This window comes from Trichosurus vulpecula, chromosome 3 (genome assembly GCF_011100635.1).
Source record: "Trichosurus vulpecula isolate mTriVul1 chromosome 3, mTriVul1.pri, whole genome shotgun sequence".
Lineage (NCBI taxonomy): Eukaryota > Metazoa > Chordata > Mammalia > Diprotodontia > Phalangeridae > Trichosurus > Trichosurus vulpecula.
The window spans coordinates 250,202,036-250,218,466 of NC_050575.1; the positions used below are offsets into that span (position 1 = coordinate 250,202,036).

The 16,431-nt window shown below is 36.9% G+C and overlaps 1 protein-coding gene across 4 annotated transcripts in view; it reads left to right on the forward strand.

Annotated features, from left to right (window-relative positions):
• The window catches only part of ARHGEF10 (Rho guanine nucleotide exchange factor 10), a 244,523-nt gene that overhangs the window by 71,825 nt on the left and 156,267 nt on the right, over positions 1-16,431 (forward strand). For all 4 annotated transcript variants that reach the window (XM_036752754.1, XM_036752755.1, XM_036752756.1 and 1 more), the window contains exons 3-6: positions 2,679-2,849; positions 4,702-4,989; positions 8,855-8,921; positions 14,273-14,349. In XM_036752754.1, coding sequence (XP_036608649.1) covers positions 2,679-2,849; positions 4,702-4,989; positions 8,855-8,921; positions 14,273-14,349 — 603 coding nt within the window. The remainder of the gene's footprint in view (positions 1-2,678; positions 2,850-4,701; positions 4,990-8,854; positions 8,922-14,272; positions 14,350-16,431) is intronic.

Sequence of the window (16,431 nt, forward strand, 5' to 3'; positions counted from 1 at the left end):
CAGGAAGGTCTTAGTACAGGTTGTAGCACAGTCTGGCCAAAGCCCATCATACCCTCTCTGGAGGCAGGTGGTATAGTTGGGACAGTACTGATTTTTTTATATTTATTTTTTATTTTTAGTTTACAGCATTTAGTTGCACAAGTTTTTGGGTTTCAAATTTTCTCTCCTTCCCTCTCCTGCCCTCTCCCCACTAAGACAGCATATAATCCAATGTAGGTTCTACATATACCTTCACATTGAACTTATTTACATAATAGTCCAGTTGTAAAGAAGAATTATAACCAGTGGAATGAATCATGAGAAAGGAGAAACAAAACCAAAAAAAAAAAAAAAGAAGGAAAAAAAAAAGAGATAGCAAATAGTTTGTCTCAATCTTCATTCAGACTCCGTAATTCTTTCTCTGGATGGGCATAGCTTTTTCCATCATGAGTCTTTGAAGCTGTCTTTGAACCTTGTATTGATGAGAGGAGTCAAGTCTATCAAAATTAGTTCTTATAGATATCATGTGTCTGTAATCACATATATTGATCTCCTGGTTCTGCTCCCCTCACGCAGAGTCAGGTTATAATGAAGTCTGTCTGGAACAGTACTGATTTAAAGTCAGAGGATTTGGGTTCAGATCCCCACTGTATTACTTACTAGCTATTTGACCTTGGACAAGTTTCTTCACCTTTCTGAGCCTCAGTTTCCCCAATTATAAAATTAAGAGGCTAGACTTACAGCCTCAAAGGTTCCTTCTATCTCCATGTCCACTACATTATTTCAGACCGTAATCAATACCTCCCCAGGACTATTGCAGTTCTCTCCTAATTGGTCTCTCTGTCTCAAGTTTCTATCCATGGAGGTAATAGGGAACCTTTGGTACAAAGACATGGTGGAGATAGGAGATGGACTTTCATGTGTGAAGAATAGCAATGTCAGTATGACTGAAGTGGAGTTTGTAGAGGATAGCAATGTGTAAGAAATCTGGTAATTAGGATGGGATCTAGGTTGTGAAAAGATTTAAAATGCGAACAGAAGAATTTACATTTGATACTTGGGCATCCAGGTTGTACTCTAGATAGAGCACCAGGCCTGAAGTCAGGAGGACCTGAGTTCAGATCTGTCCTCAGCCACTTCCTAGCTCTGTGACCCTGAGCACCTGTTTCACAAGTGACTTCACTTACCCCTGTTTGCCTCAGTTTCTTCATCTGTAAAATGAGTTGGAGAAGGAAATAGTAAACCACTCCAATATCTTTGCCAAGAAAACCCCAAATGGGGTCACAAAGAATTGGACCTAACTGAAATGACTGAACAACAACACCGAAGGCAATAGAGGGCAACTGATGTTTATTGAGTTGGGTGGGGTGTATGTGACATGGTCAGACCTACATTTTAGGAGAATCATTTTGGCAGCTGTGTGGCAGATGGGTTTGAGTAGGGAGAGATGAGGCAGGGAGATCAATAAGAAGGCAATTTTAATAATTCAGGTGAGAGATAAGGCCTAAACTAAGGCTTTATATGAGAACAGAAAAGGGGGATTAAATGAAAGGTAGAAAGAACAAGATTTAGCAACTGATATGGAGAATGAGAGTGAGGAATAGAGGAAGATAGTAAGGTTATGGACCTGAGGTGATGGTGTTGCCCACTAATAGGGAAGTTAAGAAGAGTGCAGGTTTAGGAAGATTTTGTTTTCTTTAGAGGAAAGAAAACTATGCTAAAAATCTACCAATATCATTTTCAAATTTTTTTTAAACATGTACATAAATAAAAATCACACTGAGGATAGCTGTGGAGATTTAATGGTGATTTAATTCTGGTGTTCGATTTTTTGCCCCTAAAAACTTTTTGTTTATGAAAATTGGAGTTGGAGGTCAGTGCTTCAATTCAAAGATTAGGCTTTCCAAAAATTTGCATGCATTGCCAACATAGTGTTCTGCTCTTTTATAATAAATTCAGTGGAGGTTTCCCCTCTTCCCCCACCCCCATCAAAAGTCTGCATGAATGGTTTTGTTATTGTCTTTGCAATAAAGCATGTTAGATCAGCAGATCTTTTGCTTCCTGAAGAAAGAGAAGCCCTGGCAAGAATTCTTATTACCATGGCAACATAAACAATAAGGCCCAATGAATATATATGGGTTTCCTCATAAAGAAGATACAGAGCATGTCATAGCTAGTAGAAGAGCAGTTATGATCGTTTGAAATCGTAAACCTCACTTGAAGTTAACCCTCCCCCTTCCATTCCAATGAAATTGCTTTAATGCGTTACAAAAAGTTTTCTCACAAATTATTTTGAAATTTCCTCAATGAGATGAGAGTATCTGTAGTTGACTTCTTGCTTTCTTTAAAAAAAAACACTATGGAATTTAGAAGCAGGGTGGAAGCTAAAGCAAAACTACATGAATTCGTGTCATTCAGATCTTAGAAAGTGAATTTAAAAAATCTCTGTTGCTAATGATGAAAAAAAAGAAGGGGTAGCAGTGAGATCTGACAGTAGAGATGAAATTCTGGAAGATTTTAATTGGAAGGTTTTTTCCACCACTACCTTAGCAATGCTAGTAGAAATGTCAACTGAGAAATTGATGTACTGCCAGTGTGGTAAATTGTTGATGACTCCTGGGGTAAACTCTGTCATCAGGTTGTTACAGTTTTTGGATTATTAACAAATGCTAACCATCTCTGTGTCTGTCCTTGTTCAGTTCTAGAAAATGAGTTAAAAAGTGCTACCAATAATGATGAAGAGGAGGAAGGAGAGCAATTTGATTTTGACAGTGGAGATGAAATTCCAGAAGCTGATAGACAAGCACTTCTGCCGTCATCCGAATCTGATTCCAGGGGGGATGCTGAAAATAAAGAGGTTCCATCCACAGGTGAATGCCCAGGTGGCTATTCAGTGATGGCTGTCATGTTGTTTGAGTGCTATTTTATAGAACTTTAACTGATTTCTGTCCCTCCTCTCACACACCTCCACCCCTCTAATGTGTGTTCTAGAAGCCTATTTTAAATATCCTGGAGAAAAGTGAATTTTTAAGAATGGCATGCTTATCTTTTTTTTTTTGGTTAGTTTTTCAATTCAATTCAATAAACATTAAGCTCCTACAATAGGTCAGGCATTGTGCTAAGAGCTGGGAATACTAAAAGAGGCAAAAGACAATCCCTGCCCTCAAGGGGTTAACAATCTAATGCGGAGACGACATACAAATAAATACGTATATGTGTATGTGTGTGTGTCTGTGCATGTGTATGAACACTAACACACACATATTGGATAAATAGGAAATGGGGGAAAGCACTGAAATTAAGAGGGGTTAGAGAAAGCTTCCTGTGAAAGACAGGTTTTTAGTTGGAACTTAAAAGAAGCCAGAGAGGTCAGTTTCATTATAGTTTAAATTTTGTATGTATTTCTCTTTGGGTACTATTTTTCATTGTTTCTAATTAGATTTTGAGGAGTAGAGTGAGAGATATTTTCTTTCAGAGACAAGTAATTTCTAGCTCATGTACTGGTATTTTTAGAATTCAATTAAAGAAGCATTTATTAAGTGCTTACTGTGTGCCCGGCTTTGTGCCAGTACTGGGGATTCAAAGACAAAAACAAAACATTCCCTGCCCTTGTGGTGCCTGTATTCTACAGCGGTCTGATAGACTCATAGTCCTAGAGGGAAGGGATCTCAGAGGCCATCTGGTCCAACTCCATTATTTTACAGATGATGTAGCTGAGTCCCAGAAAGGTTTGGTTTACCCAAGGTCACACAGGTCATAAGTGACAAAGCCAGGCCTCCAACCCAGTTGAGTACAGCACTCTTTCTGTACCATGTTGCTTGTCATGTCATGGATAAGTATATACACAATAACATGAGGAGGAAGAGAGCAGTAAAGACTATGGGAGCAAAGGGTGACAGCCAGGTAAACTTCCCATAGAAGGTGGTGCCTGAGCTGAATTGTGAAAGAAACTGAGAATCCTAGGAGGAGATAAACAAAGACCTGCATTCTAGTCATGTGAGCAGCCTGTGTAGAGAAAGGCATGGAGGTGAGGGAGAGCAGCAGGAAGGCCAGCTTGGCTGAAACACACTGTGTGCTGGGCAATAATGTGTAATAAATCTGGAAATGTAGACTGCAGTCAGGTTATGAAGGCCCAGAAATGCCAAATATTATGCTAGAGACAACAGAAAGCCACTGAAAAAAGGAATTAAATGTAATGATGTGTTGATTCAATGCAAATCTATGCTAGATGTAGTTACTTATTTTATCTTAAGTCTTACAAAGTACTCCAGGGATAAACTGGTTGGATTAAAACAGTAGCATTCTGTGAATTATGCACTTACATGATATATCAGGCATGCTCATGTCATTGCTCAGGTGATCACGATGATCTGTTTATCTGGCCACAACTTAAATTTATAAATAGTTTTCAGTAGTAATTAGGGTATTGAAATTCTTGTTGTCCCACAAAAGTCCCATTGATTTCATCCATATTTTCCAAAGATTTTCCCTTCCCTAACAGCTAAGATCAATTTCTTTGATAGTTCCCACATCACCGGTTTAAGAAAATACCCTCTTGGGCACCTATCGTAGATATGAGGTTACATATACAAAGGGAGGCTTTTAAATTTTTTACCATTTCTTCTTTTCCCATTCCTAGAAAGACCCTGAAGAGAAATATTTGATGGGTATGATTATTTTATGACACATGAGAAAATGAAGGTTCTTCTTTTTCTTTCTTAGGAGACAGTAATGAAGCTGGAGGAGACAATTTGCAAGTTGCAGAAGCTGGTAAACTAGCTGTACCCATGAAAGTAAATCCATATTCAGTCATCAATATTACACCATTCCAGGAGAAGGAGCAACTGTCACCAGATCCAACTGCAGAAGAAGAAAGTTCAAGCCCCGGAGTGCCAAGTGTTTATTCTGTTCCTGTGCCTTGTGGTTATGCAGTTCCCTCCAATTTACCACTCATACTTCCAGCCTACTCCAGCCCTATCATCATTCGTACTCTCTCTGTGGATGAAGAAGGTAATTTTTATCTTATATGTACAGAAAGGGAATTGATAGATATGGTTATTCTTGGCTGTAAATCATAGAATTTTCCATTTTGAAAAATCTGTGAATTTAAGAATCATAAACAAAGACAAACATCAATATTCAAAGAATAAAAAGAATTGTAGATGAAATTATATATTTATATTATTTGTAAATTTTTAGACATATATTCAATTTTATAAGGAAAGAGCAAGATTATCCTGTTTGTGTTCCCTTCTTACTTTTTTTGTTTTCTGTTTTTAAAATGTTCTATCGATATTTTCTTTATTTAATTTTTTTTGCATATGTTACTCCCCATTTACTTAATCCTTTCCCCTGCCATGTCCTGTATTCCCTTTCCCATGTACCCCAAGTAGAGGTCCCCTCTTGCAACAAATAAGTGTAATCAGGAAAAACAAGGTAACATATTAGCCACATCTGAAAATGTACATCTGATTCTGCACCTCTAGTCCATCACCTCTCTTCCAAGAAATGCAGACATGCTTAATCATCACTCTTTCAGAATCAAGAATGGTGTTTCGATTGGAGCTCCAAAGTCTTTCAGAGTTATTATCCTTTACAATATTGTGGTTTTTCCCAATTTTTCAAAGAAATTTGGTTTGGAAATAGTAGCAGACCTTGAATTACTTTCTTTCTACTAAAGGAACAGAAATACTCTTTTGGAAGGGGAAACATTTGTTAAAAGATTTAATTGTCTGGGAAATCTGTTCATCACAAGCACAAGTGTGTTTAGCTGACCTATTTTCATGAATTGAAAGCACAATAAGTGAATGTGAATGCAGTCAACCTCTCTTGAACCTAATGGAGTTAGATCAATGTGACCAAACTGTTTAAATCTCTTTCAAAAGTTGTAAATTTCTATTTTTTTAAATTTCAGGTTTCTATTTTTTTAAGGGAGCTATAATATAAAGTCTGTTTAACTGAGGTTGTGTCAGAAGGCAGTTTATTACAAGCTTTTGTGAGGCAAGTCATTTCTAGGAATAACGTCATCTAAAGACTGGAGAGTCATTCTTTTTAAAATGTATGTCACTCCTACTAGCAGCTGGAGAAAAGAGTTTAGTGTGTGTCTGTGATGGGAGAATAGGAAAGGAAAGAGGTTTCTTTTCTGTAAGAAAAAACAAAAGTGACATTGTCCTGATTGGCAAAAAAAGAACTCAAGGGGATTTTTGCTTCCTAAGTGTAGAGCTATATTATGGTCTGATATTATAGCAACAGGTCATTAAAGAGATGATTAGTAAAAACAGAAGAAATGAAGCAAGTGGTGATTACAAAGAGCCAGCATGGTTCATCAATAGCAGGTCATGCCAGGCTAGCAATGAATGAATGAATGAATGAATGAATGAATTCCTTACTATATAGCAGTCATTGTGCTAAGCATGGGGGATACAAATTTTTTTTTTAAAGAAACAGTCTCTACCCTCAAAGGAGCTTACATTCTTATATAGGAAGACAATGGACATAGGAGAACGGTCACTAGGGAGCGATATTTTGTTCTGAGGAGTTAGAAAGTGGAGGGGGAGGCAGGCAGATAATAGGATGGTCTGGGTGCATGGTTGGATGGAATGTAAAGTGGAAGCACAGTCAGTGGCTAGTCAGTGGTTATAGTGTGGGCTAATTTCTACTTTCTCAGTCAGGTTTCATAGAGAAGGTGGCTTGATATGGGCTTTAAAGAAAGAAGCCCAACAGATAGTTGTGAGGGTAATTTTCAGTCTAGGGATTGGGAACAGAGTTTGCAAATTCAACAAAGTAGGAGAATCCAGGACAAATATAGGAAACGGCAGTTAGTCCAATTTGCCTATAACATATAGTGTGTGAAAGGGATAGTGTCAAATAAAGTCTAAAATATACATTAGAGTGAAGCTACTTAGCATTCAAGAAGCTCTACAATTTGATTCTGACTTTCCTTTTTGGCCTTATTTCAAATTACTCCTCTTCAAACAATTTGCATTGCAGCCAAACTGGACTCATCGCCCTGATTTATCTCCATGAATTTTCATTCTCATTCCTTCATGTCCGGACTGAATCCCTCTGCCATCTATCTACCTGTTAAAATCCTTTCTAACAGACCCAACTGAGACTTCCTCTATGCAAGCCTGATTTCCCTATTTCCTATACCCAAAAGTGATCTTTTCGTCCTTATATGTCTCAGGCCCGGCCTTATGTAATCAATCACATCAACGAATATTATAGTTATTTGTTTGCTTTAATAATGTATGCCTTCTACTAGACTGTAAGTTCCTAAAGAGAATAGACTGTGCCATTTTTTACCTTTGTATCTGTACCATCAACTGTGTGAAAGGAAATAACATAAAACAGGGACAGAAAGTTATAGTCAGATTATGAAGGGTTTTAGGTTTTAAGAGAAGAATTTGTATTTGATCTGAAAGAAATGGGGAACCATGGGAGCTTACTAAGTAGTGGAGAGATATGGTTAGATATATGCTTTGGGAATATCATTGGCACCACCAATATGGAGGATAGATTGGAAAGAAGAAAGAACAGTTAGAGAAATCAATTAGGAGGCTACTGCAATAATATAGATGAGAGGTGATGAAGGCCTGGATTAGGGCCATTGGTCATGTGAATTTAAAAAAAAGTAATACTGTGTTACTTAAAAGAAATTATATAGGACTTTATGATAGCTCTCTCAAATTTTACTTCCTGAGTCTGGCCATGATTCAGGAAATTTTAGCACAATTAATAATATTAATGTACTTCTATAGTAATCAAATAGTATAAAATGATACAATATTGATGATAAAATTCTTTGTAATGAACAATAAAGTGTATACTATAAGTATACATACTTCAGTGTTAATGTGATAATTTTTTTCTGTTATATTAATAGATTTTTTTTTTTGGTCCTAACATCAGATTACATCAACTTAGGTGACTTCCTGGTGAGAAAACTCCTTTTATCAGTGTAGGTTGACAATCGTTCCAGTTCTAGTTATATTCTGTTATACATTCTGTTATTGTTTTGGACAGTCACTAGCACCTTCTCCACTAGTCATTAAATAATGATCCAAACTATATTGAACCCTTAAAGCTGGTCTATCTTCTGAAGTTTTTAGGGGTTGCTGTAGGCTATTGTCCATCTGTTTATTGTTTTTTCCAGATCGCCTCCCCTTTCTGCCCTTACTTGGATTGGGTGGCAGTTGGTGGGCATCATTGAGACAGTCTGGTTGACCCTATGCTTTGCCCAGAAGCAGTTCCCAAGAAATCTTTTTGTACTTCTGGGTTTACCAGTTACTATTTCTTTAATAGCACAAACACTGAGCCCAGTGTCCTATCTCAAAAAGTTGCTGCCAGTTTATAATGATGATACTCTGCCATATCTTTGTGGAGCTTTTATGGTTGGAACTTTTTATGGCCAAAGAATGTTTGATTGAGTCCTTTCACTTCTTCCAGCTTTATGATGTAGAACATTTTGTATTTATTTAAGTTTATATATAGCCATGATATTTCCCTTTATATAGGCTCTCTTGGTGGAGTTTTTCCTAGGTATTATTTACTTTTAGGCATTAACTGATGCGGGGGCAACAAAATATTCCTTAGGGCACAGTGAATCAGATCTATTGCTAGATAATGTTTAGGGTACTGGTGGCTGAGGATGGATTTGGAGAGAAGAAAAGTCGTCCTACCAGTTGGCTCAAAGAAGAGGCCTGCAGTTTATATCTAAGCAAGCAGCTTGTAGACTACCCTGGCCAGCGCAGAGTCAATCTGCTCTTTTTTTTTTTTTTTTTTTGCTTTCCTCCCTGCCTTGCTCACTGCACTTCAAATATTTGTATAGAAAAGGACACAGAATAACTACGAATTTCTCTGTTTCTTTTTCTAGGAGAGACACAGGAGCTGACAGAAGAGTCTCATTTCAATTCTTTAAGTTCAGAGGATCCTCCAAACAGGTATCTATGCCTAATACATACATGAATATATGCACACACACATACCTGGATATTTTAAAATTATTTATTTGTAATTGGATTTATTTGATGCTATTTTCTTTAAAAACTTTAGTACAAGTTATTCTAACTTACTTTCTTTCTTCCTTCTACATTTCCAAATTGTCAAACCTTCCTCTAGGCTTACATAAAAACGGATAATTCTCAAATCTGTATTGTTAAGTGTGATGTCTCTTTTGGCATCCTGATGCCTTCCCCAGTTCCAGATGCCTTGTAGACATTTTTACCTGGAGTCCCACCATTGTCACAAACTCAACATGTTTAAAACCCAATCCCTACCTTGTACTTCCTTCTTTCTGTTGATAGTCTTGTAATCTATCTAGTCAGCTAGGCCTGAAATTTTGATGTTACCCTGACTTCTCTCATTTTCCACCCCGCTTCATTCAGCCATCAAGTTCTATCCATTCTTTCCTCACAAAGTTCCTTCATATATCATATATATTCCTTCCTCTTTATCCCCACTGTTACCATGCTAGCTGGCTTAGACCCTTATATAATACCTAGACAATTTCAGTGGATGTCTAGATTGTCTCACTACCTCTACTCTTCTTGTTCCACCTTCCACAGCCCTTTGTCCCCAGAAGAATCCAGCTCCCCTACCTTTCCAGAATTATTATAAATTACCCCCTCCCCCTCACTCTACAATCCAGCCAAATTGGTCTTCTTACTGTACCTCACACTTGACATTCCGTCCCTCCCCCCACTTTGGTACATTTGTGCTGGTTATTCCTGGAATGCTTTCCTTCTTCACCTCGCTTCCTTAGAATCCTTAGTCTCCCTCAATGTTGAGTTTAAGTATTATGTTCTACTTGAAACCTGTCCTGAGCCTCCAGCTATTTATGCCTTCCCCTCTAAAATTACCTTCTGTTTATTTTGTATAAATTATTATATGTCACACTGTCTCCTTTGATTGAGTGTAAGCTCTTTAAGGGCAAACTCTTTCATTTTTGTCTTCATATCCCCTCCCAAGGCCTAGAACAGTATCTGGCACATAGCAATAGGAAATAGAGAATGAATCTATGATTTCATTGGTACAGTGAACTCCCAGGTATGGAAGCCATATGACCAATACCTTTGCAATGTATAGTCTTAGAAAGTTCCCTACATCATTGAGAGATTAAGTACTCCAGGGTCACAGAACTGGTATGTATTAGAGATGATATCTGAACCCAAGTCTTCTTTGTTTCCAGGCTGATTCTGCACTATGTTGTGCTTCCTCTGATATACCTGACACTTAGTAGTCACCTTAATAATTATTTATTGATTGGTTCATCTCAGTGCAAATGTCACTTCAGTCACATCATCCTCAGGTTCAAAAACCTTCACTAGCACTTGATTGTCAATCAATATTCAATAATTAGTTAATAAACAAGAATTTTTGATTAAAAGAAGTTCTTAATCTAGTATTCAGAGATTTCCAGAGTTTGAGCCCAGTCTATCACTCTAGACTCTACTTCTTTCATACTAACCTTCAAGTCTATTTGTTCACCCCAACTTCACCAACTTTTGAAATCTTATTCATTAAAGCTCGACTCAAATCTTATCTCTTCTGTAAATCTTCTCCTGGCATGCATGGCTAGAAGTTATTACTCCCTTCTCCAAAAAAAATCAACTTGCAAAAGAAAGCATTCATGAGATCTTAGGAGGAATATTTCCTACATAATGTTTATAGCTGTAGGACCCATGAATTGACTCTAGTTACCAACGCAATAAATTATGTGGGATATGATTATGTCATGCAGGTTACACCGTGGCATGCTGCTGAGAAAATTCTCTGTTCATGGGAGACATTTTTACTTATCTCCTATTTTTTTGAGCTTTTCAACCAATATTCCTTCAACCTCCTTAATTTATTAAAATCTCACTTTCTTCTGAGGACATAATATATCTTGTAATCTTCTCCATTAGAATCAACTCCCCCATTTCCCTTATAGAGTCAGAAAGAAGGACTGGCATATTCCCTATTCTCTAATTACACCTCCAGACCATCTTTTTACCTTCATCCTTTAATCTTTCTGCTTTTGACATACTTGTATTTATATTACCTTTCACTTATTTTTCTTGGTGTTATCTACTGATCTTTAGGTCACTCACCCAAATCTGTAAAAGACCTTAGGGCTGCGGTTATGGTTTTCTTGATACCACAACCCTGCTATATGATTCCTTGGTTTCCTTAATTGCAGTTTGGAAAGATCGGTGGATTGGGAATCAAGGACCAAGGTTCTGATTCTGGTTTTATAACTTAATCTGCTGTGTGACTTTGGGCAGGTTACTTGCTATATCTAGGACTCAGTTTTCTTATCAGTAAAATGAATAGTTTATATAATATGACTTCTAAAATCTCTTCCATTCTATGATTTTTTAAACACATTTATCCCTTCCACATTGTGACTTTCCCCCTTGTGGTTTTGATATATCATGAGTTGGCATAAGAAATCAAATAGCAGTTTTGGGGAGTTTTGTGGAAGCCCCAGACAACACTTGAAGACCAGCAGATGACACAGAAAAAGATTAGAAACTCAGAAATGCATAAAATATATGTTTAGTATTGTATAACATCAACATATTTTATCTTTTAATACCATAAATATACACAATTTCTTCTTCCCTGGTATAAAAGGAGGGCCAAAAAATTTTATGCAGATTTTCCAGATTGCATGGGCACCGTGCCCTTAACCTATATGTATATGGAAATACTTTCCATAAATCAATATTTATTTAGGAGCAAGTTCTTAGAGGTTTTTGGCAAAATATACCCCTCAGCTATATCTGGATGAAGGGTTGAACTTTAGAACAGAGAGATAAAGAAAGAAGGATTAAGATTTAGGATGTGTTTCCAATTCAAACCATCTTTGCTTTGGTATCAGCCAAGACTTGGAACACGTTCCTTTGCTATTTGTGAATAAATTATTTTTTCTTGAAGAGAGCTTTAAAAAAGTTTTTTTTTATTATTTTTTAGGCTAATATTTTTAAAATACTACATGAGTGCCTCTGAAATTAGAAACATGGAGCCTTTTTAGGCATAAGTATTCATTTATTTAGGTATTTGATATTTGTATTTTGACACAAAAATCTTTTTAGGACTTCATTTGTTACTATAATGAACAAAATATATATTTATCTGGAAATGAGAACTATTGGAAATGAGAATGATTTCTTCACAGTAGAATGTAAATTGCTTGAGGGTAGGGAATCTGCTTCATTTTATCATTAGGGTCCCTATTGTCTTGCACAGTGCTTGACAATTAGTAAGTGTCTTATCAATGCTTGTTTTATTTTCATTAATTTTTCATTTTGAATGTCTGTATATTTAGCTACATTTGACTTTGAAAATATCACTTCTTTTTTTGGACCAGACATAATTTCATTGATGTAATCAGTACTGGGTGAAGAAACTTTCTTTACTTGATGCAATCGGCACCTGCTTTGCAACTTATAATTTTAGAGCTGAAGCATGGAGAGCTCAAGTGATTTGCTTAGGGTCATACGAGTATGAATCAGAAGTAGGGCAGCTAGGTGGTACAGTGGATAGAGCATGGGGCCTGGAGTCAGGAAGACTCATCTCCTTGAGTTCAAATCTGGTCTCAGACTCTTACTAGCTCTGTGTCCCTGGGCAAGTTAGTTAACCCTGTTTGCCTTGGTTCCTCATTTGTAAAAATGAGCTGGAGAAGGAAATGGCAAACCATTCCAGTATCTTTGCTAAGAAAGGCCCAAATGGAGTCACAAAGAGTTGGACATGACTGAAATACGACTGAACGGCAAAAAAAAAGAAAAAAAAAAGAATCTGAAGTAGCACCTGAATGCAGTTTTTGTTTTTTTAATTTAGAAGATAAAGTAGAATGCAAAATGTAATGGGATTATAAGTCTATGAACCCAAACTCCACAAGGAAAGAGATTGTGCTTTAGTGGATTTTTATAACCAGTTATATCATGTTACCTTGGAAAGTCTACCTTTAATCGTTCATGGATTTAATTATCAAGTACTGTCCATGACCTGTTCAGCCCTTTCCTCTTGATATCTATGCCTTTCCCAGGGATAGAATGATAAAAAGGAGAAAATGTCAAATGCATTTTTTTCTGTTTTGATCATTTTAGTCCCCTTTTAAGTCTTTGCTCACAAGGCTTTCCCCAGCTGAGAATGCCCTCTCCTTCTCTTCCTCCCTCTCTCCCTGTGAAAGAAAGACCTTTCTTTCACAAATCAGTTCTTCCACAAGGCCTTCTCCTGCTAATCCAGCTCACATTGATTTTCTCCATTCTTTGAACTCATCTGTTGCTTTGTTTTTTAAACCTTATTTCTTAACACTTATATATACAGCACCTGATGATCATAGGATCATAGATTTAGTTGTTATAGATTTAGAACTAGAAGGAATATTAGAAGCCATTGAGTCCAAACCCTTCATTTTACAGAGGAGAAAACTGAGGCTGAGAGAAGTTGGATGATTTGCCTAGGTTCACACAACTAGAAAGTGTCTTAGGCAAGATTCAAACTTAGGTCCCTAACTTCAAATCAGCTGCATCACTTGGTTCGTGTTTGTATGCTGTGTCTCTCCAGTGAGATTGTCAGCTCCTGGAATGTCAAGGACTGTGTCTAATATTTATTTTATGGTTCTCCAATTCCTTATTTTGTGCTATGTCCCAAATAGGCATTCAATAAGTACTTGACTTTATTAATGAAAGAAAATTAGATGGAGAAGAACATAAGATAGATTTCAACGTGGAAGGGATTTCAGAGGACATATAGGCCATCCCCCTCATTTTACAAATGAGAAAATTTAAGTGACCCCAGGTCAAACAAGTAACAAGTGGTTGGATCAGTATTTAAATTTAAGTCCTGTGGCACAAATCTTCCCACTGCACAACACTGAAGTTGTGAGCAAAAATTATGATTTGGGCTTGTTTGCCCAAAAGTGCCCAAAGGCTGCTTGGTATTGTTGAAAGAGCACTGATTTGAAAGTCATGGGTTCAAGCCCCCAAACCTACCACTTTTTCACTCTGTGAAATTCAGTCATATTACTACCCTATAGATTTAAAGTTTTCTCTTGTGTTAAATAGGAATAATGATATTGATATCACCTACCTCCCAGGACTGTTTTAGGAAAATGCTCTAAAGTAATGCAATGTAAACTCTAAGGTTCTCTTTAAAAAAAGTAAGCTTATGATTGTCATTATTTCTTGGCCTATTATGATGTAAAATAAAGACTTAGCCATGTGGTGAGACATGAGATGAAGGGTCTCTATTGCTAGGTGATGTTAATGAATATTAATACTTTGTTTTGTCATTTATTTTTAAGTGAAGACCCGGTTAATAAAGAAGACAGCCCTCTAGCCAAATGGGTTGCAGATCCTGCCAATACAGCATGGATGGAAAGTGAGTGTCATAAAAAACAGCTGCAAAGGAGAAACTGTTGAACGAAAAGTTCACTGACAAAATTGCTAAAAGACAGAAAAAATTAATCCATTTATTAAAAATGAAGCATTATAGTAAGAGTCATTCGGAAGAGAAGAAACCTTTTTCAGTGGCCCCAGGTCTGGAAGCTAGTAGTTTGTTTAGTGCAGAATTACCTCCACAGGTGATGATTCTTCAGTCAATGGGCATGCCAGGAACACATCTCCTCCTAACTTTGTATTGCTGCTGGAAATAACGTACCTGTAACCAGCTTAAAAGAATATGGGATTGTAATACTCTGATTTGCAGCCTACAGTCAGCAGTGGATCTGGAATATTCACAGGCTTTCTGTCTCTGTTTGCCTTTGAACCAATTCCCTTTCATGGAAATTTATTCTTTTTTTTCCTGGAAGAGGCTGGCCCATGTGGCAGACAGCATATGTGATCTGCTGGCCCATGTATAGTTTTGTAAGACTGTGAATATTTTTAGCTAGGTTGATTTTAAAGCTTGTGGCTTTTTTTTTTCTTTTAGTAGAAAAACAAAAATCGGTTCCCTAATTACCCCTTTTGTTATTTGCTGGCTCACTAATCTCTCTGTAATTGGCTTGTGTGATTGACTTACAAGGTAGAGCTATCTTAGTTATTCATAATTATTAAATTATCTGCTGGGATGTTTCATTCTGGGTTTTAATTATGACACTGTCAAAACAAAAAACCTATCCTAATTGGATGATTCTGCTCGGGGGATATTAAATCAGCATAAATTTACCATAAAATTATGGATGTGCTATTCCAAAGCAGTTTAATTCCAGAGCTAAATTAATCTGAATTTTCTTCCTTTAGTCATTCCTCCTATCCAGATGACAGCTAATTAGAAGGGCTACATTTTAGTACAAACAGTAAACCGGCATTACTTCAACAGCAGCAAACAGTAGTCATGCAGTGCAATGGAAAGAATCCTGGATCAGTAGTCAGGGTCCCTAGCTTCTTGTCCTCATTCTGTAACCAGCCAGTCATGTAACCCAGAACGAGTTAGTTCCCTAACCTGGGCTTCAGTGTTCTCCTCTATAAAACGAGGAATTTGAATCTTCAAGCTCCCTACTAATTCTAACATTATGTAATTTTCATCAGAACCAAAAGTACTACAGAGGTTTTGATCATAAATATTATTAAACAAGGGTAAATATTCTCTCATGTGAAAAGTACAATGGCAAGAAGGGGATAGGGCATAGTCTCAGTATGGTAGATACCATTTAGTTTAGTTTAAACTAAATATTTAATGTTGAAGTAGGAAGGGAGGAAAAAAAACCTACCATGCTTAAAAACAGACAGATAGGACACTGACAAAGTGAGATTAATCCAAAGTTAAAACAATCAGGATGTTAAGGGTCTTATGACCATACCACAATAACATCAGTTGAGGGATTTTTTTTTTTGGAGGGAGGAAGACAGGACAATTGGGGTTAAGTGATTTGCCCAAGCTCATGCAGCTAGGAAGTGTGTCAAGTGTCTGAGGTCAAATTTGAACTCAGGTCCTCCTGACTCTGGGGCTGGTGCTCTACTCAGTGCGCCACCTAGCTGCCCCAGGTTGAGTTATTTTAGTATGGAGAAAAACCTGCAGGTGGGATATGGCAGGGGAATGTGATATTTGAAGGGCTACCTTCTAGAAGAGAAATAAATCTTGTTCTTGGTGTCAGAGGGCAGACCTGAGGAAAGATACTTGCAAAGAGGTAAGATATGGCTTGAAGACATTCTTTCTAACAATCAGAACTCTCTGGGAAATATTTGGTTTCTCTTTAATAGAGATCTTCTAGCTAAGGCTTGGAGAACTGACCATATTATATGATAGAGTCTTAGTTATTTTTGATACCTTTTGTACAATATATATCGATTTAATATTATAAGGTAGCAGCACTATGCTCTAATCTGAAGGATATATTATAACCTACTTAAGTCAATTATTTTATTATGCAAATATTTTAAAGCAGGGTTATAGTTAAGAACATGATTCTTAATACAAAGAGGAGTAATTGTTAGATGTACCTAAATTTTTTTGGCCTATTTT